This window comes from Hyla sarda, chromosome 5 (assembly GCF_029499605.1).
Source record: "Hyla sarda isolate aHylSar1 chromosome 5, aHylSar1.hap1, whole genome shotgun sequence".
NCBI classification, from domain to species: domain Eukaryota; kingdom Metazoa; phylum Chordata; class Amphibia; order Anura; family Hylidae; genus Hyla; species Hyla sarda.
The window spans coordinates 357,516,819-357,543,707 of record NC_079193.1 but is presented as its reverse complement, the minus strand read 5'-3'; the positions used below and the strand labels follow the sequence as shown (position 1 = coordinate 357,543,707).

The 26,889-nt window shown below is 42.8% G+C and overlaps 2 protein-coding genes across 7 annotated transcripts in view; one reads left to right on the top strand and one right to left on the bottom strand.

Annotated features, from left to right (window-relative positions):
- ANXA13 (annexin A13) overlaps positions 1–3,418 on the bottom strand; it is a 119,791-nt gene extending 116,373 nt beyond the window's left edge. Inside the window, exon 1 of one of the 3 annotated variants that reach the window (XM_056522701.1) lies at positions 3,279–3,418. In XM_056522701.1, coding sequence (XP_056378676.1) covers positions 3,279–3,371 — 93 coding nt within the window. In that variant the 5' untranslated portion in view covers positions 3,372–3,418. The remainder of the gene's footprint in view (positions 1–3,278) is intronic. The other 2 variants (XM_056522700.1, XM_056522703.1) reach the window with 2 other exon arrangements.
- The window catches only part of FAM91A1 (family with sequence similarity 91 member A1), a 90,973-nt gene continuing 67,033 nt past the window's right edge, over positions 2,950–26,889 (top strand). Inside the window, exons 1-6 of one of the 4 annotated variants that reach the window (XM_056522696.1) lie at positions 2,950–3,266; positions 5,595–5,679; positions 9,771–9,922; positions 11,017–11,074; positions 12,372–12,439; positions 19,054–19,167. In XM_056522696.1, the coding sequence (XP_056378671.1) occupies positions 9,839–9,922; positions 11,017–11,074; positions 12,372–12,439; positions 19,054–19,167 (324 nt within the window). In that variant the 5' untranslated portion in view covers positions 2,950–3,266; positions 5,595–5,679; positions 9,771–9,838. The other 3 variants (XM_056522695.1, XM_056522698.1, XM_056522697.1) reach the window with 3 other exon arrangements.

The window sequence follows — 26,889 nt, the reverse complement described above, 5'->3', positions numbered from 1 at the left end:
GGGAAACGCACATGTATACAGTTCCATACGGGAAACCGTATACGTTTTTTTACTTTGCACATGCGCATTTGCATCCTAAAGTCCCCACCCAACACCCCTCCCATTTAAAAATGCGGTTTACTTTTTCCCATACTGTTCCATCCGTTTTTTTTGCCATACAGTTTTCTTTAGAAAAACTGATTGAAAGCAGTATGGCAAAAACGTGGTGTGAACCCCCAGCCTAAGTTGGCTCAGACTTACTATTCCCATCCCAATGTATAGTGTCAGCTTTTGCAAAACAATTTTGATGCATAACGCTAGAGCGTTTCCTGCCTTCCGTCCTGGCGATCTTGCGATCGTTGGGTGCTGGATGGCAGAAGGGTCTCAGGAGACCCAAATCAGACTGGAAGAGTGTCAGGGGGGCTGTAACTGGGGCTAATATGTCAGATTTATTTATTTATTTGTATAGCGCCTACAGATTCCGCAGCGCTTACAATTATGGGGTACAAACAAAGACAAGTATTAGACATAAAATTACACAATAACTATTCAAACAAGAGGTGTGGGGATATGTTGGGGATATGTTGGGGATATGTTGGGGATATGTTGAGGATATGTTGGGGATATGTTGAGGATATGTTGGGGATATGTTGGGGATATATTGAGGATATGTTGAGGATATGTTGGGGATATATTGAGGATATGTTGGGGATATGTTGAGGATATGTTGGGGATATGTTGGGGATATGTTGGGGATATATTGAGGATATGTTGGCGATATGTTGGGGATATATTGAGGATATGTTGGGGATATGTTGAGGATATGTTGGGGATATATTGAGGATATGTTGGGGATATGTTGAGGATATGTTGGGGATATGTTGAGGATATGTTGGGGATATGTTGGGGATATGTTGGGGATATGTTGAGGATATGTTGAGGATATGTTGGGGATATATTGGGGATATGTTGAGGATATGTTGGGGATATGTTGGGGATATGTTGGGGATATGTTGGGGATATGTTGGGGATATGTTTGGGGATATGTTTGGGGATATGTTGGGGATATGTTGGGGATATGTTGGGAATATGTTGGGGATATATTGAGGATATGTTGGGGATATGTTGAGGATATGTTGGGGATATATTGAGGATATGTTGGGGATATGTTGGGGATATGTTGAGGCCAATTAGAGACTGTTATAGGCCTGGAGGGATTGAGGTATAGCATTCCAGAGAACCGGTACAGCACAAGTGAAGTCTTGGAGACGGGAGTGAGAAGTTCGGATTATAGAAGATGTTAGTGTGAGGTCATTAGCAGATCGGAGAGAACGTGTAGGATGGTAGACGGAGATGATAGAGGAGATGTAGGGAGGTGCAGCATTGTGGAGAGCTTTGTGTGTGAGACTGAGGATTTTGTACTGTATTCTGGACTGAATTGGTAACCAGTGTAATGACTGGCACAGGAAGGAGGCGTCGGTGTAGCGGCTGGAGAGGAAGATGAGTCTGGCTGCGGCATTAAGGATGGACTGGAGAGGAGAGAGTTTGGAGAAAGGAAGGCCTATTAGTAAAGAGTGACAGTAGTCGGCGGGAGTGAATCAAAGCAATAATGAGAGTTTTAGCAGTTTCAGCAGTGAGAAACGGGCGGATTCTGGAAATGTTTTTGAGATGCAGGTGACAAGAACGTGAAAGAGACTGAATATGGGGAGTGAAAGACAGATCAGAGTCAAGTACAGGGGAAATCAGCAATAAAAAAAAAGATCATTTATGACCTTATGGAGGAACAAATGGAGGCAAAGGGTGGCTGTTGCCCATAGCGACCAATAAGATTGCTTCTTTCATTTGTAAAAAGGTCTCTAAATGAAAGAAGCTATTTGATTGGTTGCCAACATTTTTTTTTCCTTGCACAGATTTGGATAAATCAATCCCAAAATGTGAAGTCAATTCCTCGTTGAATTTTCTGGTGGAATTTGCCACCAAAATTAACCCCTGACATTCAAAGGACCATTGACTAATGGGCGTTTCAGGGCAGATTTCGACAAAAGAGCGTTCATTCTCTTGGCGAAATTAAATTCTTTGTTCATAGTTCTGTAGGGGAAATGATCATGTGCGAACTAAGCAGCTAACTCCATGCAAATCTTCGTTCACACAGAGGAATCTGGCTGAAAAATTCTGCCCTGAAAAATTCCGTTGCAGCAGAGTCCCATTGTTTTCAATGGGATTCTGCCGCACTGTGCAGATAGCAGAATTTCAGCACCTAAAAGACATCTGGCACGGAAATTCAAGTGTGTCAATGACGTGTCAATTCTTTTAGCGCAATCCATTTAGAAATGCATTGCCATCTATGGGGATGGCGTATTTCCGAGCAGTCTTAGCGCCCCCTGCAGCCTGCAAAATGTCCGCCTGGAAATGTTCTGGGGCGGACATTCCACCGTGTGTGCATACCCTAAGGATGCTGCAATCGGAATCTGCAAAATTCCCAGCCGAATATACTTAGGTAAGTGTACACTGACTGTAGTGCAGTGTTTTCCAAAAGTGTGTCTCCAGCTGTTGCAAAACGACAACTCCCAGCATGCCCGGACAGCCTTTGGCTGTCCGGGCATGCTGGGAGTTGTAGTTTTGCAACAGCAGGAGGCACCCTGGTTGGAAAACACTGCTCTCATTGGTTCTCCAGCAGCTGTCTGGGTATGATGGGAGTTGTAGTTTTGCAACAGCAGGAGGCACCCTGTTTGGAAAACACTGCTCTCATTGGTTCTCCAGCAGCTGTCTGGGTATGATGGGAGTTGTAGTTTTTCAACCATTAGAGTCATAAGTTAATGAACACTGTTCGATTGAGTAATCGGATGTTTAGGCAGAGTTTCCCTTTAATATGAATATTATTTGTTACTAATTTAATGAATTACTAAATATAAAATTTTTCGTAAGGGCTACCATAAAAAAGTTGTCTGCGTTTTAATGTGGAAAAACTATTTATTTGGAGGCACCAGGAACCATGATAGGGACATGTCCTCCTAAAGATGACTCTAAACAGAATGACAACTACATCTGCAGAGACATGGCCCCTGTCTATGACCATTTATACTGGTGAGGAGAATAATATCAACAAGTGGTATGAAGAGGACAGGAAAATCTACAGAAACATGGCCGCTTCCTTGACTAGAGACAGTTGGAAAAGTGACGGTTTCACCTCTAGCGGATGTAAGTATGCGTGACGCAAACGGTCCAACCTCCGCCCCCTACAGGAAGTGACGTGACGCTCGTCATCCCGGCTGCTCTCCAATGAGGAAGTAAGTTCCTACCGAGATCATGGGTCGTGATGCGGTGCTGGCCGGGGCTCCGCTCTGAGGTGTTGTCATTTCGGGCACCATGAATATTGACGTGGAGTTCCACATCCGGCAGAACTACCCATGGGCCAAACTGCCGGCCAACATCAAGCAGGTAATGGCCAGGTCACGTGATCCCAGAGCTGTCAGTCTGTTACCCAGTGCCTGCCACCTATAACTGCCACAGAGGTGCCACATCCTACCTGCCACCAAGCACCACGTCCTCTTCCTGTCAACTGTCTCTACATCCTACAACTCACCACATCCTTCTTGTCACCTGCCACTGGGCGCCACGTCCTGACCTGCCACTGGGCGCCACGTCCTGACCTGCCACTGGGCGCCACATCCTGACCTGCCACTGGGCGCCACGTCCTGACCTGCCACTGGGCGCCACGTCCTGACCTGCCACTGGGCGCCACGTCCTGACCTGCCACTGGGCGCCACGTCCTGACCTGCCACTGGGCGCCACGTCCTTCCTGTCACCTGCCACTGGGCGCCACGTCCTTCCTGTCACCTGCCACTGGGCGCCACGTCCTTCCTGTCACCTGCCACTGGGCGCCACGTCCTTCCTGTCACCTGCCACTGGGCGCCACGTCCTTCCTGTCACCTGCCACTGGGCGCCACGTCCTTCCTGTCACCTGCCACTGGGCGCCACGTCCTTCCTGTCACCTGCCACTGGGCGCCACGTCCTTCCTGTCACCTGCCACTGGGCGCCACGTCCTTCCTGTCACCTGCCACTGGGCGCCACGTCCTTCCTGTCACCTGCCACTGGGCGCCACGTCCTTCCTGTCACCTGCCACTGGGCGCCACGTCCTGTCACCTGCCACTGGGCGCCACTTCCTGTCACCTGCCACTGGGCGCCACTTCCTGCCTGCCACTGGGCGCCACTTCCTGCCTGCCACCTGCCACCGGGTGCCACCTCCTCCTTGTCAGCTGCCACCGGGTGCCACGTCCTCCCTGGCGCCACGTCCTCCCTGTCATCGGGCGCCACATCCTGCCTGTAACATGCCATCCTACACCTGTCACCTTCCACTTGGTACCACATTCTGCCTGACACTGGGCACCATTGCCTGCCTGCTACCTGCCCCCACAACATCCTGCCTATCATCTACGCCATTGTGATGTAACGTCCTGCCTTGAACCTGCCACCATGTCTACCCTGCCTTTGGCATCATGTCCTGCCTGTCACTTTGGCACCTTGTCCTCCCTGCCCCCTGGCATCCACGACCTGTCACCTGCTGCGCAGCGCCACGTCTTCCTTTCCCCCTGCAGTGTGTTTTCTATCAGTTTCCCAGCCGGGTGGCTCATGTACCCCACATGTTCAGGGTTTTCGTGTCTTCTATTCACCATTATCCTCTTGTGTATATGAATTATACTGGAGATGGGCGACACCTAGTGACAAACAGCGTCTGGAGATCTATAAGGAGCGTTCACATGAGGAGTTTACTCCAGTAATTCCTCTTCACTTCTCCGCTTAGAAATAATTAACATCTGCTTTGCCATTGACTTCAATGTATTTTACTCTGCACTGTTCACACTGTGTATATTCTGCTCGTGGAATTCTGTTCCGCTAGGAGAAAGAAACATGTTCATTCTTCTTGTGGAATATGTCAGCAGAAGTCCATTGAAGTCAATGGTAAAACATTTTTCCACTTGAAACCGTTTCCGCACGAAAAAAAATATTGATAAAAAGGGAAATTCCAATTGGTGGTTGTAGTCCAGCAAAAAAACAAAACAGTTTCCTCCTATATTCCACGTGGAAAATCCGTGTGAAAAAAAAAAACACGTAAATTCCGCGGCAGAATTTTTACGCGAGGATTCCTCTCATATACCTCAGTGTGAATGCGCCCTTAGGACACGTTCTCACTTGGCGTATACGCTGCGTATCCCTCGCTCACCATTCACACAAGGCTTTTTGGCGGTAGCCCTATGCGTGTAGTGAGTTTTGGAGGCGGAGTAGTGTACCGGCGTGACTGTGACGCGCGGCTCCGCCTCCAAAACTCACTGTACACATAGGGCTGCCGCCGGAAAGCCTTGTCTGAATGGTGAGCGAGGGATACGCAGCAGATTTTGCGCAGCGTGAAATACGCTGCGTATACGCCAAGTGGGAACGTGCCCTTATACATACTTTGCTGGGCGATCACTACATGTCCCAGCATGCCTTGTTCAGTGTTGTCTCTCCCATCTATGATCTGTTTCTTCCACCTCTTTCCCATCCTTTCCATGTTCCTGAACGTTTTAGATATAGATCTTGTACCTACCTGTAATTCCTGTAAATCTCCTTCTCCTCAGAGCCTGGGAAACTCGCAGAAGGAATATGAGAAGCACGTGATCCTGTACAGCATCCGCAACCAGCTGAGATACCGCAACAACCTGGGTGAGGAGACGCGTGTAGTCCTCCGGCTGTCAGGGCATTCTGGAAATTGTAGTTCTCCAGCAGATTGATATACCTGGAGGTTGTAGTCTGCTTTTATATAGGGTTTAAAGGCATACTCTGGTGGAAAACTTTTTTTTTTAAATCAACTGGTGCCAGAAAGTTAAACAGATTTGTAAATTACTTCCATTAAAAAATCTTAATCCTTCCAGGACTTATTAGCTGCTGAATACTACAGAGGAAATACTTTTCTTTTCGGAACACAGAGCTCTCTGCTGACATCACGAGCACAGTGCTCTCTGCTGACATCTCTGTCTATTTTAAGAACTGTCCAGAGTAGGAGAAAATCCCCATAGCAAACATATATGCTGCTCTGGACAGTTCCTAAAATGGACAGAGATGTCAGCAGAGAGCTCTGTGTTCCAAAAAGAAAAGAATTTCCTCTGTAGTAGTCAGCAGCTAATAAGTACTGGAAGGATTGAGATTTTTTTTTAATCGAAGTAATTTACAGATCTGTTTAACTTTCTGGCACCAATTGATTTAAAAAAAAAAAAAAAAAAAAAAAAAAAGTTTTCCACCGGAGTACCCCTTTAAATATGTAGCAAATTTGTGCTAATATCTTAACATAGTCTTGGGTATAGTTTTTTTTTTCTTTTGAAGCAATTAGAGCAGTGGTCTCCAAACCTTGGACCTCCAGATGTTGCAAAACTACAACTCCCAGCATGCCCGGACAGCCGTTGGCTATCCGGGCATGCTGGGAGTTGTAGTTTTGCAACACCTGAAAACCAGCGGGTTTGACACCAAAGGTATAAGGGAAAAATGTATAGGTGTCCAACCTATGGCCATCCAGCTGTTGCAAAAGTGCAACTCCCAGCCTTTGGCTGTCTGGGCATGCTGGGAGTTGTAGTTTTACAACAGCTGGAGGGCCACAGTTTGGAGACCACTTATTTAGGGGATGAACCTGTTTCTCACTTGATAACAAATATGTTTATTTCAATTGACATTTAATTAATTTATATGGAAAATGGGGGGGGGGGGGGAATGGATTTCACTTTTTGTTAACTTTTTTCTTTTTTAACCCTTTTTTGTTTGGCCCCCAGGAACCTATTATACACATTTGTTCGATTGCACATAAACATTACATTAATCTATTAGGTTGGCGCTCTATAGCTACATCCTGCAGCGGACACCTGCTGCGTATATACATCATGGGTCAGGAAGGGGGTTAGGGTGCGACGCTGTCTGTCCCCGTTCCCCCCCCCCCCCCGTTTAGGTTCCGTTGTTGCTTCTTGTAAACTGATTACAGACGGTTGTAAAATATGGTAATCCCATTGATGTCAATGGGATTTTTTTTTTTTTACAATCCTTTCACATCTGTTTGCACCCGTCTGCGCTCATTTCCATTTTCATGCTCAGAACAAACAAAAAAATTGCATCCGTTATTGTCCGTTTTGTTTTTTAAGTCCTTTTTTATTTTTGACGGGAGAAGAACGGGATGGGTCTAGACGGCCGTGTGAACGCAGCCTTAAAGGAGATTTTTTTTAGAGACAGGAGAAAATCCCCATAGCAAACCTCTCCTTCTCTGGACAGTTCCTTACATGACCAGAGGTGTCAGCAGAGAGCACTGTGGTCAGACAGAAAAGAAATTCAAAAAGAAAATAATTTTCTCTGTAGTAAACAGCAGCTGATAAGTACTGGAAGGATTTAAGATTTTTAAATAGAAGTAATTTACAAATCTTTTTAACCTGGCACCAGTTGATTGTGATGTCACTTCCCCGCCCCCGTGTGACGTCACGCTCCGCCCCCTCAATACAAGCCTATGGGGAGGGGCGTGACAGCTGTCACGCCCCCTCCCATAGGCTTGCATTGAGGGGGCGGAGTGTGAAGTCACACGGGGGCGGAGCCGTGACGTTACAATGCTCCGTCCCCGTGATCGCCAGTAATCGGACCCGGAGCGAACACGCTCCGGGGACTGATTCTAACGGGGTGCTGCATGTAAGATCACGGGGGTCCCCAGCGGCGGGACCCCCGCCATCAGGCATCTTATCCCCTATCCTTTGGATAGGGGATAAGATGTCTTAGCGCCGGAGTACCCCTTTAATGGCCTATTTTCAGGTTAAACCATCGATATCAAATTGCTGGGGGGGTTTGACTCCATGATTGAAGGGGTGGCTGCAGCCTCTTCAGTTCCCAGCAGGCGCTGCTCCATACAGTCAGTTGCAGTTTTTACCTGGTTATGCGTCTTATCTTTTCAGTAAGAACCAAGTTGACCTGCTTCACAATGTACGGAGTTTTGTCTGGTAGGAGGTAAAGACGCTGCAGTGTTCATGAAAGATGTGCAGCCCTGTCAGGTGATGGTTGGGGGTGCTGAGGGTTAAACCCCCATTATTCTGATATTAAATAATAATAGTAAAAATAAATAAATAAAAAACTCATCCTGCAAAACCCCTGTACCTTGAAGGATCCACAGTTCTGTACTGGGAGCTGCGGATTATTTTGGTAATGAAATGTAAGGTTTACTCAAGACTGAGTAAACATGTTCAAACGCGGCGAAGGGTGTTGGGGTCATTCTTCCTGTTGGAAACCTTTTATTTCCATTTGTATCAGAAAAAAAAAAGGTGTTTATTAAAAATATCTGATCTAGGGTGGGGTCACGCGTGACGGATCCACAGCGTATTTTACACTGCGGATCCGCTGGTGACCCGACATATTTTGTGCCTCCAGCTGTTGCATCTGAAGGGTTAACGGCGGGCATCGGAGGGAGGGGGGGGGGGATTCCGGATGTCCACCAATACGGCTGATGGCTGCCAGGAGCTGCTGTGTATGAAGAGGGTGCAGCTCCTGTGCCCCCTTTATGTTCAGGACGTAAATTCACGTCCTGGTGCTTTAAATGGTCACTCTCATTAAAACTAATTTTTGCTATTGCGCTCCTTATGGTAAATAAAAAAATCTTTCTAATGTACTTTATTTAAAAGAATAAATAATTAAGTTTTCTATGTTTTATTCGTGTTTAAAAAAAAAAAGCAGCCACTAGGTGTCTCCCTACTTGTCCAGAGCACATTTTTCCCCATCTCTGGCACGAACTTTGGACTTTGGTAGAAGTCCAATATCAGGAAATGCAGTCTGGAGGGCTGAGGTGGGAGGGGGGGGGGGGGGTTTGCAGCCTTAGCCAATCTCACACTGAACTGCTCCGGGCTGTGTGTAGCAGAGTGAGGGAGGAAGTTCTCCCCTGTATGGCTTCAGATGATGTCACGCCTGTTGGGGAACGCCCCTTCCCAGTCTGTGAATCTGACTGAGACTGAGCTGAAAATACAGAGCAATATCAAGGTAGAAAACTAAAGAAATGATAAAAAATAAATGCAGGGGGTGGTTTGTCATGATGGGAGCAGTGACCTGGGAGGATTATAAAATTTAACATGATTATGACAGGAATTCTTTACGTACCAGGGCACCAGGACGTACGTTTGCGTCTATTGTGGTTGTAGGGTTAAAGGAGATATCCAGTCCTGAAAAACGTATCCCCTATCCTAAGGATATGGGGATAAGTTTCAGACCATGGGGGGGTCCGACCGCTGGGGCCCCCCACGATCTCCTGTACGGGGCCCCGGCTCGGTTGCCAGATAGCGTGTGTCGACCACAGCACAAAGCGGCGGCTGACACTCCCCCTCAGTACAGCGCTATGGCAGAGCCGGAGATTGCCGTAGAGTTGTATTGAGGGGGCGTGTCAGCAGCCGCTTCGTGCAGTGGTCGACACGCCCCCTTCCCGCAGGCTGCCAGGTCCCCGTACGGGAGATTGCGGGGAACCCAGCAGTCGGACCCCTCCGCAATCTGAAATTTAGGATAGGGGATACGTTTTTCAAGACTGGACTACTCCTTTAATAGGTTTAAGGAGTCCTACTCCCAACATGTAAAGATACATAGGCTGCTGCCACTATACAATGCACAAGGGACCCCATTCTCCTGATAACGGGGTCCTAGATCCTTATATTCTATGGGAGACATGTGGAATGCTGTGGGATTTTGGTGTTTGTACTTGTACCCCACCCCTTGTATACCCGCCTTTATATCTAATGACTTATATCTTCTATTTACAGTGAAACATGTGAAGAAAGATGAGCGCAAGTATTATGAGGAACTCCTGAAATACAGCAGGGAGCATCTGATGCTGTACCCGTACCACCTGTCCGATATCATGGTGAAAGGCCTCCGGATCACCCCCTTCTCCTACTATGTGGGGATAATGGAGGTGAGACGCCTGTATGATGTGTTACTCTCTAGTAATGGCTGACGGTTCCACGTTGATGGTAGATCTGTGGTTTATATAAGGGTCCCACTATCTGGTGCCAAACTACGCAAATTTAGGAATCGACTGTGCGACCCTGATGCTCGTTTTTCCCCTCTGTGTTTACATCAGCCAGACATCCCCATAGACTTTTATTGGGAAGCCATAGTGGTCACGTGGCACAGAGAGGGGAGAGAACACACGTCTCCCGGTTCGTTCTAGTGATTAGTCGCAGTCGTGTTACTAGGACAGTGTTTTCCGACCAGGGAGCCTCCAGCTGTTACAAAACTACAACTCCCGGCATGCCCGGACAGCCAACGGCTGTCCGGGCATGCTGGGGGTTGTAGTTTTGCAACACCTGGATGCATTCCGGATGGGAAACACTAGAATGGTGTGAACTTATGGTATAAACCAGTAATGGTCTCCATCACTCCTTGGCCACTATTTTCCAACCAGGGTTGCAAAACTACAACTCCCAGCAAGTCCGTACAGCTAAACTTATTCGTCTCTACACTCTATACGCCCTATTAAAGGGGTATAGACATTATTTAATTTTTAATTTTTTTTTAAATCAACTGATGCCAGAAAGTTAAACAGATTTGTAAATGACTTCTTTTAAAAAAAAATCTTTACCCTTCCAGTACTTTTAAGCAGCTGTATGCTACAGAGGAAATTCTTTTCTTTATGAATTTCTTTTTTTTTTGTCTTGTCCACAGTGCTCTCTGCTGACACCTCTGTCCGTGTCAGGAACTGTCCAGAGCAGCATGGGGATTTTCTCCTGCTCTGGACAGTTTCTGATACGGGCATTAGGTGTCAGCAGAGAGCACTGTGGACAAGACAAAAAAAGGAATTCAAAAAGAAAAGAATTCCTCTATAGCATACAGCTGCTAAAAAGTACTGGAAGGGTAAAAAAAATTTTTTAATAGAAGTCATTTACAAATCTGTTTAACTTTCTGGCACCAGTTGATTTAAAAAGAAAAATGTTTTCCACCGGAGTACCCTTTTAATGTAGCGCATATTAGTGCTCTTCATTTATTTTTGACTTCTTCCTTTTATAGGACATAATGAACAGTGAGAAAAGTTACGACTCCCTGCCCAACTTTACTGCCGCAGACTGTAAGTATAGCTACTAAGGGGGAGATTTATCAAAACCCGTCCAGAGGAAACGTTGCTGAGTTGCCCATAGCAACCAATCAGATCACTGCTTTCACTTTTGAAAAGGCCTCTGAAAAAAAAAAAAATGAAAGAAGTGATTTGATTGGTTGCTATGGGCAACTCGGCAACGTTTCCTCTGGACAGGTTTTGATAGATCTTCCCCTAAGTGTTTCCTTTACTGCACCCCCTGCTTGTCACTTGACTGGGTCAACAGCCTCCAGACCCCCAACATGCAATTATTCAGTCAGAAGTCCCAAAGTGCCCCTTGTGAATGGAGCTTGAAGAGAGAGCAGTGCCATAGCAGTGAGTGGAGTGGTGACCAAGCACGAGCACTTCCATCCCATTCACAAGGGGCACTTGGGGACCTTAAAGAGGTACTCCGTCCCTAGACATCTTATCTCCTATCCGAAGAATAGGGGATAAGATGTTTGATCACAGGGGTACCGTCGCTGGGGACCCCTGCAATCCCTGTTACGGCACCCTAGACATCCGGATCACGGAGCGAACTTCGCTCCGTGACGGATGACTGACTATGTGGGGGGAAGGCTCGTGACGTCACGGCCACGCCCCACTCGTGACGTCACGACCATGCCCCCTCAATGCAAGTCGGTCGCCCCCTCCCTTAGACTTGCATTGAGGAGGAATTGCCGTGACGTCATGAGCAGGGCACAGCCATGGCGTCACGAGCCTCCGGTGCTGCACCCGACGCTCTAAACCAACGCTGGGTGCAGCAGGGAGATTGTGGGGGTCCCCACGGCGGGACCCCCGCGATCAGACATCTTTTCCCCTATCCTTTGAATAGGGGATAAGAGGTCTAGAGGTACTCCACCCCTAGACATCTTATCCCCTATTAAAAGTATAGAGGTTAAGATGCCTGATCTCCGGCACAGCACACCAGTAGCGAAGTGAATTCCACTTCGTGCCAGATTAAAAGTGACCACAGCCTTCCCACCCCTCCGTATATCTCCCATAGACATGAATGGAGGGGGCGTGAAGACCATGGCCGCCCGAAGCGTAGATCGTGGGGGGCCCCAGCGGCCAGACCCCCTCGATCAGACATCTTATCCCCTATCCTTTGGCTAAGGGATAAGATGTCAAGCGGCAGAGTACCCCTTTAAAATTACTGGTGGTCATGCTGATTGGTCATCTCCCCAGCATTAAATTGGATAAATTCTGCCAGCAGACCTGCCCCTTTGTTATAAAAAAAAAGTGTAAAAATTTCTGTTATATTTTATATTATGTTTTCTTATTTTCTAAGGCCTAAGACTCCTTGGTATAGGAAGGAACCAGTACATTGATCTGATGAACCAGTGTAGATCATCTAAGGTAAGGAGGAGGGTTCTTCATGAGAACACACTGGTCTGTACCGTCATCCCAGCTGTAGGGATTAGAAACAAATACGAAATATGCCTTAAAGGCAGACAGTAATGGACATGCTTAGGAAGGATCTGCGCTTGTCTTAGGGCTGAATGGCTATGTTGTGAGATTACCATAATACCGTGGCTAGCTTTTTGTGAACTAGTATTTCCTGTTTGAGTTTTCTTCTTTTACCTACAAATCCCATAATTCCATTTTCCTCCCTCCCACACATCAGCCACCCCACCCATTGAAACATAAATGAGCTGCATCCATTCAAAAGAACAGTGGTTTTCAATCAGGGTGCCTACAGCTGTTGCATTAGTTGCAGACAGGCTCCCTGTCATCAGCTTACTAGTGATGTCAGGTCTCGGTCGCATTGCAACCTGGGAAAAATCTGAGACAACAGTCATTTTGTATGCTGGTAAAAATAAATATTGGGGTGAAAATCACAGAAGAATTGTGAGAAAACCGTCACACACAGGTACAGACACTATATTATGTACTACACTAACTTTACAGCCCCTGTAGCATAGTCAAATAAAAATACCCTAACCCCTTCAAGACCAGGCCTGTTTTCACTTTAATGACCAAGCCCCATTCAAATCTGACGTGGTAATAACTTTGAGATGCTTTTACTTATCCAAGTAAATCTGGGATTGATTTTCTTGATATATTGTGCTTTATGTAAGCGGTCCGCCTAGGGGTGCCTCCAGCTGTTGCAAAACTACTACTCCCAGCATGCCCGGACAGCCGTTGGCTGTCCTGGCATGCTGGGAGTTGTAGTTTTGCAACAGCTGGAGGGCCTACTGTAGGTATAGTATATTATACAGACCCCTGTCCATCCCAGAACCCTGACTCACCTTCCCAGTTGCTGCAGGGACCGTCCGGGGAGGGTGGTCCGGGCCATCCATCCTTCCTGTAGTGTCCGGCGGCATTCCGGGTGGAGGGTGAACCGGTCCGGGCTGTCCTTCTTCTCCGGGGGTCATCTTCTCCACTCCGGGCAGGCTCTGGCCTAGTAACGCTGCATAGACGCTGCTGCGCAGCGACGCACCTGACATCACAGCGTAGCGGCGTCTATGCAGCGTTACTAGGCCGGAGCCTGCCCGGAGTGGAGAAGAGCACCCCCGGAGAAGAAGGACAGCCCGGACCGGTTCACCCTCCACCCGGAATGCCGCCGGACACTACAGGAAGGATGGATGGCCCGGACCACCCCCATTACGGGTAAGTTTAATTATTTTTATTGACTCGGAGGGTGGGGGAGGGGCCCGACCGATATAGCGGTATGGGCAAAAATCCATACCGTGGGAGAAGAGAAAACTGGTATCCGGTTCATACCAGTATACCGCCCAGCACTACGGTGGGGGGTGCGACGCGGTGCGGCGGGTCGGGGGGGGGGGGGTGCGGTCGCGGTGGGGGCATTATCGGCTTATCGGCATGGTAATTGCCGATTCCGATAATGCCCAACATCGTGATTATCGGCCGATAATATCGGCCATACCGATAATCGGTCGATCCCTAATTTGTAGTAAAAAAAAAGAAAAGTCAAGCAGGAAATACCAGTTCACTAACAGCTAGCCACAGTATTATGGTAATCTCACAGCATAGCCATATAGCCCCAAGACAAGCGCAGATCCTTCCTAAGCATGTCCATTACTGTCTGCCAGGTACGTACTAAAATCACCTTATGCTGGAGAACCCCTTTAAGCACAGTTTCTCAGACACGACGGTGTGGATTTTGGGGCCTCCTTTTAGTTAGGATAGATTAATCGGCATCATATGAAGAAGCAGATGTCTCTGGGTGCCAAAGTATTTATGGGAGACAAGTTGAAATTTTTATTAGTACCATTCTGGTGCGTGTGTGACACTTTTTTTTTATTTAATTTTTTTGTACCACCTTATTAAAAATAAAATAAAAAATAATAAATTAAGTTTTTCTATTTTATTTCATTTATATATTTATTTATTGTTATGTTTTCCATGTGGTATAAAATACATATTAACCTTCGGTACAATTACAGTGATATCTAATGTTATGAATTTTTTTTTGGTTTGCGTGTTGCCATATTCTGAGAGCTGGAAGTTTTTAATTTTTTTAATTTTATTTATTTTTTAATTTGTACCACCTTATTAAAAATAAAATAAATAATAAATTCAGTTTATCTATTTTATTTATTTTTATGTTTTCCATGTGGTATAAAAGACATGTTAACCTTCGGTACGATTAACAGTGATAGTTATTTATTTATTTTTCATGATTTATTACAAAAACAATTGTGTTTGCGTGTTGCTATATTTTTTGTTGTTGTCTTTTTTTTCCCACTGATAAAGCGGTGTTAGGGCTTGTTTTTTTGCGGGATGAGTTGACTTTTTTGTTTTTTTGGGGCCTCCTTTTAGTTAGGATAGATTAATCGGCATCATATGAAGAAGCAGATGTCTTTAGGTGCCAAAATATTTATGGGAGACAAGTTGAAATTTTCAATAGTACCATTCTGGTGCGTGTGTGACACTTTTTTTCATTTTTTTTTTGTCCCACCTTATTAAAAATAAAATAAAAAATAATAAATTGAGTTCATCTATTTTATTTCATTTATATATTTATTTATTATGTTTTTCATGTGGTAAAAATAAAATAAAAAATTCAGTTTATCTATTGTATTTATTGTTATGTTTTCCATGTGGTATAAAAGACATGTTAACCTTCAGTACTATTAACAGTGATACAGTTATTTATTTATTTATTTTTCATGATTTATTACAAAAACAATTGTGTTTGCGTGTTGTTATATATTTTTGTTGTTGTTTTTTTTTCACTGATAAAGCGGTGTTAGGGCTTGTTTTTTGCGGGATGAGTTGACTTTTTTTTTTTTGCGGTATCATTTTGGGTTATGATTATGGGGATGATTAATTTTATATCCTAGTTTTTCTTTAAAAAAAAAAAAATAATGAAAAACAAATTATTTTGTCCATTGTTATATCCCAGTGCCAAATTCAAAATGACTATAGTAATTTTATAAAACTTTTTTATTTATTATTAATTTTATTATTATAATTTATAAAAGCGACTATAACTGTAGTGTAGTGTCTCCAGCTGTTGCAAAACTACAACTCCCAGCATGCCCGGACAGCCTTCGGCTGTCCGGGCATGCTTGGAGTTGAAGTTTTGCAACAGCTGGAGGCACCCTGTTTGGAAAACACCGCTGTAGAGGTACACTTTTAGGTGGAGTAAATTCACGTAACCAAAGTTTATAGTAGCAGCGTCCGAGAATCTGATTCCTAACTTTAATGTGTTGCTCATTGGCAGATTCCACAGGGGATTACGGCGCAAGTAAGTTTCCACTCTTTCCTAGCCAAGGAATGAGAACTGGGTTATATGGGTCGTAAACAATCAGAAATAGCCCTGAGAGTGCGATACTTCTGATGGAATATTACTACGATAGAGAGGGGTGAGGAAGGAGGCACAAAGGGAGGCAGAAGGAGTTCGGCCTTAAAAGAAATGCAGTGAGGGCCGGAGCTCCCTCTTTGCTTTGCTCAGCAATTCTGCAGGTGCAGGGCCGAATGGCGTGCCCGTCATCCGTGGTCTCTGCCGCTCCTCTCATAGTGGCAGCTACAATAGAGGGAGTCAAAACACTGTACTCAGCTATCACTGGCATCTCGCATAGACATTAACCCCTGAAGGACTCAGGGTTTTTCCATTTTTGCACTTTCATTTTTTCCTCCTTATCTCTTAAAAATCATAACCCTTTCAATTTTGCACCTAAAATTCAATGTTATGGCTTATTTTTTGCGCCACCAATTCTACTTTGTAATGACATCAGTCATTTTACCAAAAAATCCACGGCGAAATGGAAAAAAAATTCATTGTGCGACAAAATTACTCTTGGGGGCTTCCGTTTCTACGCAGTGCATTTAAAAAAAAAAGACAGCTTTTTTTATTTTTATTTATTTTTTTGTAGCTCCATACGATTAAAATGATCCCCTACTTATATAGGTTTCATTTTGTCTTACCTCTAGAAAAAAATCATAACTACATGCACGAAAATTAATACATTTAAAATTGTCATCTTCTGACCCCTATAACTTTTTTTATTTTTCCGCATAGGGACCGGTATTAGGGTTAATTTTTTTGTGCCGTGATTTGAAGTTTTTGTCGGTACCATTTTTGTTTTGATTGGACATTTTGATTGCCCAAAATTTTTTTGTGCTTTAAAAAGTGACCGATAATACGCTTTTTTGGACTTTGGAATTTTTTTTGCGTGCACGCCATTGACCGTGCGGTTTAATTAACAATATATTTTTATAGTTCGGACATTTCCGCACGCGGCGATACCACATATATTTTTATTTACACTGTTTGTATTTTTCGAAAATGGATAAAGGGGGGTGATTCTTACTTTTATTATGAATTAATTTATCATTAGTAACTTTTTTTTTTTTGCTATGTTATCGCCCTCTCTAAAGTCTATAACATCCATTACATTGATTCCTAACACTGATCATCGGCATAGAACTACATGCGGATGATCAGTCTTATCGGGGCTTGGATCTCCATGGAGAAGTCAATCGCTGATCGGACACCAGGGAAGCAGGTAGTGGACCTACCTTTGGCGTCCTAGCTGATCAGGACACCGCGGTTTCACCGCGGTGTTCCCGATCAGCCCGACTGAGCTGCCGGGATGCAATTTTTTCAACTTTAGACGCGGCGATCAACTTTGATCGCTGCGTCTAAAGGGTTAATAGCACACGGCACAACGATCGTTGCCACGCGCTATTAGCCCAGGGTCCCGGCTTTCATTAGCCGTCGGGACCGACCCGCTATGACGCGGGGTCACGGCGTGAACCCGCGTTATGGACCAGGGGCAGGGCATACAGAGGTTAAAGGGGTTCTCCACTTGAAAACATTTTTTTTTTTTTTTTATAAATCAACTTGTGCCAGAAAATTTATTTGTAAATTACTTCTATTTCAAAATATTAACCCTTCCAGTACTTATCAGCTGCTGTATGCTCCAGAGGAAGTTGAGTTGTTCTTCCTGGTCTGACCACAGTGCTCTCTGCTGACACCGCTGTCCATGTCAGGAACTGTCCAGAGCAGGAGAAAATCCCCATAGTGAACCATTCCTGCTTCGGACAGTTCCTGACCCGGACATGGTGGTATATCTGGCCTGTGTGAGCATACCCTAAGGGTAAGTTCACACACTCAAAACTAGCAGTGGGTGTCCCCGCTGCAGAAAGTAAACTGTGACTTACACAACCATTCACTTGTATGGGTCCACGACAGTCCGCAATAATGGCAGATTTGCAGATTACCAGTGGACTCGTTGAAACCAATGGTAGCCTGACTCGCAGTGGGAAACCAGCTGCTAGTTACAAGCGTATGAACGTACTTTAAAGGGGATATCCCTAGGATAGGCCATCATTTTTATTTTATTTTTATTAGTGGGGGTGGGGGAACCAACTTCCGGGACACTCGTCTATCCTGAGAATAGAGGAGCCATAGTGTTAAAGGGGTACTCCCCTGAAAAACTATTTTTTTAAATTCAACTGATGCCAGAAAGTTAAACAGATTTGTAAATTACAGATTTGTAAATTTGACAATCTTGAAGGAGAACTCCAGAATATAAAAATTGGCCCCCATACTGCTGGCAGTAAAAAAATAAAATTTCGTACATACCTTCCTCCGCTCCCCCGAGGCCTCCGGTAACCGGCTCTGGTCTCCGTCACGATCCTCTTCCTGGTTGCCGGTGGTCGGCGAGTCATACTGCACTCGGCGATAGGCTGAGCGGCAGTGTGAGAACGCTTCAGGACACACAATTCTTCACTACACTGGCACCTGCTGCCGGGGCCGAAAACGTCACACTGCCGCTCAGCCTATCGCCGGCCAAGTCGGGACGTCACTGCGGCGGATATGACTCACCGACCACCAGCAACCAGGAAGAGGATCGCGGCGGAGGCCGGAGCCGGTTACCAGAGGCCCCAGGGGAGCAGAGAAAGGTATGTACATCTTTTATATTTTTTACTGCCGGCAGTATGGGGGACAATTTTGATATTCCGGAGATCTCCTTTAATCCTTCCAGTACTTATTAGCTGCTGTATGCTCCACAGTAAGTTCTTTTGTTTTTGAATTTCTTTTCTGTCTGTCCACAGTGCTCTCTGCTGACACCTCTGTCCATGTCACGAACTGTCCAGAGCCGGAGAGGTTCACTCTGGGTATTTGCGTCTTCTCTGGACAGTACCTGACATGGACAGAGGTGTCAGGAGAGAGCATAGTGGTCAGACTGGAAAGAACAACTCAACTTCCTGTGGGGCATACAGCAGCTGATAAGTACTGGAAGGATTAAGATTTTTAAATAGAAGTAATTTACAAATCTGTTTCCGCTTTCTGTAACATAAATTATATTATGTTATATTATCTCACTAGTATATGTCATTTTTGTATACATCTCCCCTTGTGCCATGAAGCTCACTCACTCCTTTATCACTGCTATAGTAGTAACACATTTTTTGCTTTTTAGTTTGTGTGTATAAGCGATATTTGTTTTTCTCTCCGGGCGTTGATAACATTCTGACCTTCTGTTCCTTCACAGAAATTTTTCCGAAGGAAAACAGCCCGTGACTTACTGCCAGTGAAGCCGGTGGACATCTCCATAGAGGCCTGGTGGGTGGTGCAGGCCGGGTACATCACTGAGGACGACATCAAGGTACGGGTGCCATCCCAGGACTGAACACCACCTCTTTTTGTTAAAGGGGTTATCCAGGAAAAAAACTTTTTTATAAATATATATCAACTGGCTCCAGAAAGTTAAACAGATTTGTAAATTACTTCCATTAAAAAATCTTCATCCTTTCTGTACTTATGAGCTTCTGAAGTTGAGGTTGTTCTTTTCTGTCTAAGTGCTCTCTGATGACACGTGTCTCGGGAACCGCCCAGTTTAGAAGGAAACCCCATAGTAAACCTCTTCTAAACTGGGCGGTTCCCGAGACACGTGTCATCAGAGAGCACTTAGACAGAAAAGAACAACCTTAACTTCAGAAGCTCATAAGTACTGAAAGAATTAAGATTTTTTTAATAGAAGTAATTTACAAATCTGAAAAAAAAATAGAATATTAGTCCTCAGCTCAATATCAGAAAAAAGATTAATGGAGGATGTCTGGTATCAATAATAGAGAAAAAACACAATTAGTGTATAAATGGTATTTAATAAATATTAAATAGTGCGTTCCCGCAGGGCCCTACGGTAGCGCACAATTGGTTAAAAAAAGAAATATAAAATACAACAAGTAGTTACACTACAGAGCGAGTGTATCTATTAAGGCTGACAGCCGTATAATGATACACTGGATGATACACTGGGTGATGGTATGTTAAAGTGTTACTCTGATCAGAATAATAATAGATTCAGTGTGCACAAAAATAAGAATAAAAATAATAATAATAAAACGTTCCTCCTGGAAAGAAAAATGGTTTGATAGAAAAAATGGATGATACAAGAAAAATAAGTCCTGAAAAATAGGTCCTGAAAGTGAAAAGTAGCAGTCCTGTAAATGGTGGAGTTATGACCTGTAGGATGGATCCTATAATTGGCCTAAAGTAATGTCCTGCAAAAAATAATGTCCTGCAAAAAAACGTATACTGTATATGGTGATACCCTAAGAATTGTTTGAATAGTGGATATTGCAATTAAATCGCTGTTGCCGGTTTCTCCACTCCACAGCCTACAAATAGAAATAAAGTCACTGGCACGATTGTGCCACTCACCGCACCGCTGATGGACAGATGGATGATGAACGAATGAGCTCTAGCCGGGGCGGCGTGATGGTCGCGGGATAGATAGCCGTTCTCACCGGCGAGCTGTCCCTTGGCGTCAGGTGTACTCTAGCCGGGGCGGAGTGTTGGTCGCAGAATCTCCAGCCGCTCTCACCGGCGAGTTAACTCTTGGCGTCTGACGTAGCAGGTCAGCTGATGGCAGGTCAGCTGACCTTGTGCGGGAGGTTAGTTGGTGCTAAATGATGTTGTATAGTAATGCTGCATGCAGATAGAGATGTTGATCAAATGGTGGAGGGTTCAACACCGGTTCAGCAGATGAATTTAAGTACCGGACCATGTAATGAATGGATAGTGGATGAAGTCTCTCCAGAGAGGAACGATCCGATAGATGCTTGTATAACCGCAACTGTAGTGTAAACTAGACCAATAAAAGAGGCTCAATCTCGGTCACAAACGCGTTTCGGGGTTCAGAGCAGATAAGTAATACCCCTTCCTCAGTGGTGTATGACCATATGCGGTCTCTGTTCGTTTTTATAGGCCTCCAAACAATTAGAATTATATCTAAGACCAGGTAAGGATTAGTGGCATGAACTCTGACTATCAGGTAAAAGAAAAAGTCCGACATGGGTGATATGTCTAAGTGAGAGAATATACCAACATAAGTTTCTATGATGTATCAAGCAAGTGACTATATATATTTATATAGAACATTACACAATATATATAACATATCTGATATAATTCAAATAAGAAAAAATGAAATAGAGATAAATATAAGTAATATAAATATAAGTAGAGTGATTCTTGAAAATTAATAATAAAATAAATAAATTAAATTAAAATAAAAAGTAAATACTATTGAAAGAAGAAAAGAATATGAATGCAATGTAATAGAATGAAAAAGAATAAAAAATAAATAAAAATAAAAATAATGATAAAAATAGAGATGAAAAATAACAAAAATAAAGATAAATATTAATAAAAATAATAATAATAAAAATAAATAATAAAAAATAAATAATAAAAAATAATAAATAATAAATAGTATATAAAATATAAAAATTAAATAAAAAATAATAAAATCAAAAAATGTAAAAATGTAAATAAAAAATAAATTAAAATTAAATTAAAATAAAAATAAAAATAAATAAATATAAAAATAAAAAAAATAAGAAAATATAGAAAATACGGAAAGAAAATGATGAATATAATAATAACCAGGAAAGGATCATTGGTGGACAGGGTACAATACAGGAGACTCGGGAATAACATGTGATATTATCTGGAACATCGAATAAGATGTTACTAAAGAAAACCAAATAGTTCTAAATTGGAATTAAGGCCTTTGGGTTCAAGACTTTCAAATTCAAAGATTTTTTGGGCTTCAGCTCTAGACATACGAGTTAGGTAACTCCCTCCCCTCCAATCCTTAGAAATGGCTTGAATTCCGACAAATATGAGTCCAGTGGGGTCTCTATTGTGAACTTGGGCAAAATGACACGACAAAGGATGTTTCATGCAGCCTTTTCTAATGTTGTATATGTGCTCAGAGATCCTAACTCTAAGGGGTCTTTTTGTTCTGCCAATGTATTGTCTGTTACAATTGCATTGTAACATATATAGGACACCCTTGGTGGTACAAGTGATCAAACTCGGTATTTGCCATTTGAAACCATTGGTGGTAGATGTCACCTCCAGTGTTTTCTTTGCGCCACCTAATTGAAGGCAAATTGGACATGTACCACAACGGAAGAACCCTTTGGTGGTCAGCCACGTGGATGATTTCTGGGAAGTTGGTTTTTTGACAGATGGAGCTATAGTGATACCTAGATTGGGGGCTTTAGTATAGACTATCTGCGGTCGGGATGGCATCAAGTTCCCTATCAGTTTGTCCTGTTGGGCCAGGTGCCAATGTTTAGATATGATGTGTTCCATTCTTTTGTAATCCCTATTAAACGGTAGAATAATCCTAATAGGTTGATCATTCATTTCTGGATTATCCTCGACAGTAAAAAAGGATGCCCTATCTAATTTGTTGACCTCATCTAATGCCTTATTTAACACATGTTGTGGATATTCTTTCTCTAAAAATTGTGAAGTCAAAAGTTTGGCTTCCTCCTGAAAATCAATATCTGATGTGCAGTTGCGTTTCAGACGTCTATATTGTCCTTTTGGGACATTGATTAGCCATCTAGGTAGATGGCAACTATTGAATTTAATGTAACTATTTTTTGCCGTGGGTTTCGTATATGTTTTACAATGTAGTTTTGAATTCACTGGGAAAATTTCTATATCCAAAAATTCTATCTTGGTTTTACTGTATTTAGAAGTAAATTTCAAGTTACGATCATTATTGTTGATGCCGAGGATGAAGTCGTCCAACTCACACTGGGTGCCCCTCCAAATTAAGATAATGTCATCTATATAACGTTGCCATAGCACCAGGCTCGCGCCGAGTATGGGGGTGATGGTGGAGTCCTCCCATGCCGCCATGAATAAATTGGCGTAACTCGGCGCGAACCTGGTGCCCATGGCAGTGCCTGTTTGCTGCAAATAATAAGTACCATCAAAGTAAAAATAATTGTGAGTGAGTATGAATTCTATCGCAGATGTGATGTATTGTGTTTGTTCTAATGGAATATCTCCTTTCTCCAAAAATTTTTTGACTGACTCTATCCCTTGTTGGTGATCTATAATAGTGTATAAAGAGCTAACATCTAATGTCGCTAAAATGTGATCAGGTGACCAAGTGAAGTGTTCAAGTAATTTGATAATCTGTGTAGTGTCCTTTAGATAATAATCAGTCTTCTGAACAAAAGGTTGCAGAAAACGGTCAACAAATTGTGAAAGATTTGATGTCAAAGAACCTATACCAGAGACAATCGGACGCCCAGGTGGATTAAAAAAAATTTTGTGAGTTTTTGGTAAACAATAAAAAATAGGTAAACGTTCAGGGGTACCCAGTATGAATTTAGACTCATCCTCGGTGATAATTCCATTTTCCAAAGCAGGATGGCATAAATTGCTTAATTGTTTGCTATAGATGAAAGTGGGGTCACTTATTAATTTTTTATATGTCTTTGCATCCTGTAACTGTCTTAAACATTCATGGTTGTAGTCAATCGTGTTCAGGACAACCACGGCCCCACCCTTATCCGCAGGGCGGATAGTTATGTCGGCCAAGGACTGTAAATCCTGAATAGCTTTCTTTTCTCTCATACTAGTATTGTATGTTTTGGGTTTAACATATTTTAAAGATCTTAGGTCATTTTCAACTGATTTCTTGAAAGATGTTAAGTCAGGGCCCATTTCAGACTTGGGATAAAACCATGATTTTAATTTGCAATTGGTTTGGATATACTTTGAAGTGGGTCTACTACGTTCAGATGGATGTTTTATGAAATATTTTTTTAAACACAAATTGCGTATAAATTTCTCAATGCCAATATACACATTAAATTTATTTAAGGGATGGTCAGGGGCAAATTTCAGACCCTTATTTAAAATAATTTCTTGTTCTGGTGTTAACTCATGTGAACTTAAATTGATAATGGTACTATGTGGATCCACTATTGGAGTTTCCCCATTTTCTGTGGTGGTTGTGTCCGATGTTCTAGTTCTAGTTCTCCTACGTAACCTCTTTTTTGGGGGGTGGTCAGATTTGATGTGGATGGGTATTGAGTTTGTGTCTGTGCTCTTAATGGATATGTCATCTGTTGTGAACTCTGATTGTGATTGCTCGTGACTAGTGATTTGGTTGAATTGTGATGTGGATTCCATTGGTGTTGTGCCATGGTATGACGAGGCACCGAGGAATTGTCCTGATGGTGCCGAAAGTGGGGGGACCTGTGTCGATCTGGATTCCACTGATTGGTCCGTGGGGGATAAGATGTTGACTGATAATAACGTGGGTTTTGGTTGTGATTTTGGTACTGATTTGGAGAGTTTCTGTAGTGGGAATGAGTTCGGCTGTATGAGTGATGAGGTGAATGGTCTCTCCTCTCGTGGTAATACTTTTTCTGAGTGTGATAAGGTGGAGCTCTGTAGGTCTGGCTCACCCCCAAAAAATCATTGGTTTCCATTAAAGGAGTATAGCGGTTTTGTAATGGAATGGAGGTTGAGATGGATGTGGTTTCCTCTGATTGTTGTATGTTAGTCTTGGATGTTTGCCATAGAAATTTCTTAGTTTTTCTATTCATTATTTCTGACTCCAATCTATCTAACTTATTACAAATCATTTCCTGTTGTCTCTGAAATTCATTAGTTTTTTCACATTTGTCAACATCTTTTTTAATTTCATCAATCTCCCTATCTGTCTCCTGTATTATCTCCTGTCTCCTTAAGATGATCAGTCTCATAAGGTCTTTGGAGTGTTCCCTCAACGAATTTTCCCATTTTAAATTGAATTCAGTAGTCTCCAGGTCCCCCGCTGGGGTCCTGGTGAGCTGAAGTCCTTTGGGTATAATGTCCATATCCAGGAGATGGGAAAGGCTTTTGACCTCCCATTGGTTGCGTAATCTTCTGGATAGGACATTTTCTAATTTTCTGTGTAGCTGTATAACATTAACAACAGTCGTTGGATTATTAGTCAGATGTTCCTGGTCGAAGACATATGTATCAATAGATTGTTTCTTTTTCTCTAAATGAGTCCAGACATCTGCCATTTTGTGGGAGCACTCCACAATGTGGGGATGTGAAAATAGGGAAATGTAGATATGTGTAGCTCAACCACAGAAAAATGAGCGAGGTTAACTAAAAGCTCTCCCCCACAGAGAGATGCAGAAAAGTGAAAAAAAAATAGAATATTAGTCCTCAGCTCAATATCAGAAAAAAGATTAATGGAGGATGTCTGGTATCAATAATAGAGAAAAAACACAATTAGTGTATAAATGGTATTTAATAAATATTAAATAGTGCGTTCCCGCAGGGCCCTACGGTAGCGCACAATTGGTTAAAAAAAGAAATATAAAATACAACAAGTAGTTACACTACAGAGCGAGTGTATCTATTAAGGCTGACAGCCGTATAATGATACACTGGATGATACACTGGGTGATGGTGTGTTAAAGTGTTACTCTGATCAGAATAATAATAGATTCAGTGTGCACAAAAATAAGAATAAAAATAATAATAATAAAACGTTCCTCCTGGAAAGAAAAATGGTTTGATAGAAAAAATGGATGATACAAGAAAAATAAGTCCTGAAAAATAGGTCCTGAAAGTGAAAAGTAGCAGTCCTGTAAATGGTGGAGTTATGACCTGTAGGATGGATCCTATAATTGGCCTAAAGTAATGTCCTGCAAAAAATAATGTCCTGCAAAAAAACGTATACTGTATATGGTGATGCCCTAAGAATTGTTTGAATAGTGGATATTGCAATTAAATCGCTGTTGCCGGTTTCTCCACTCCACAGCCTACAAATAGAAATAAAGTCACTGGCACGATTGTGCCACTCACCGCACCGCTGATGGACAGATGGATGATGAACGAATGAGCTCTAGCCGGGGCGGCGTGATGGTCGCGGGATAGATAGCCGTTCTCACCGGCGAGCTGTCCCTTGGCGTCAGGTGTACTCTAGCCGGGGCGGAGTGTTGGTCGCAGAATCTCCAGCCGCTCTCACCGGCGAGTTAACTCTTGGCGTCTGACGTAGCAGGTCAGCTGATGGCAGGTCAGCTGACCTTGTGCGGGAGGTTAGTTGGTGCTAAATGATGTTGTATAGTAATGCTGCATGCAGATAGAGATGTTGATCAAATGGTGGAGGGTTCAACACCGGTTCAGCAGATGAATTTAAGTACCGGACCATGTAATGAATGGATAGTGGATGAAGTCTCTCCAGAGAGGAACGATCCGATAGATGCTTGTATAACCGCAACTGTAGTGTAAACTAGACCAATAAAAGAGGCTCAATCTCGGTCACCAAACGCGTTTCGGGGTTCAGAGCAGATAAGTAATACCCCTTCCTCAGTGGTGTATGACCATATGCGGTCTCTGTTCGTTTTTATAGGCCTCCAAACAATTAGAATTATATCTAAGACCAGGTAAGGATTAGTGGCATGAACTCTGACTATCAGGTAAAAGAAAAAAGCCGACATGGGTGATATGTCTAAGTGAGAGAATATACCAACATAAGTTTCTATGATGTATCAAGCAAGTGACTATATATATTTATATAGAACATTACACAATATATATAACATATCTGATATAATTCAAATAAGAAAAAATGAAATAGAGATAAATATAAGTAATATAAATATAAGTAGAGTGATTCTTGAAAATTAATAATAAAATAAATAAATTAAATTAAAATAAAAAGTAAATACTATTGAAAGAAGAAAGAAGAATATGAATGCAATGTAATAGAATGAAAAAGAATAAAAAATAAATAAAAATAAAAATAATAATAATAATGATAAAAATAGAGATGAAAAATAACAAAAATAAAGATAAATATTAATAAAAATAATAATAATAAAAATAAATAATAAAAAATAAATAATAAAAAATAATAAATACATATGTCTTCGACCAGGAACATCTGACTAATAATCCAACGACTGTTAATGTTATACAGCTACACAGAAAATTAGAAAATGTCCTATCCAGAAGATTACGCAACCAATGGGAGGTCAAAAGCCTTTCCCATCTCCTGGAT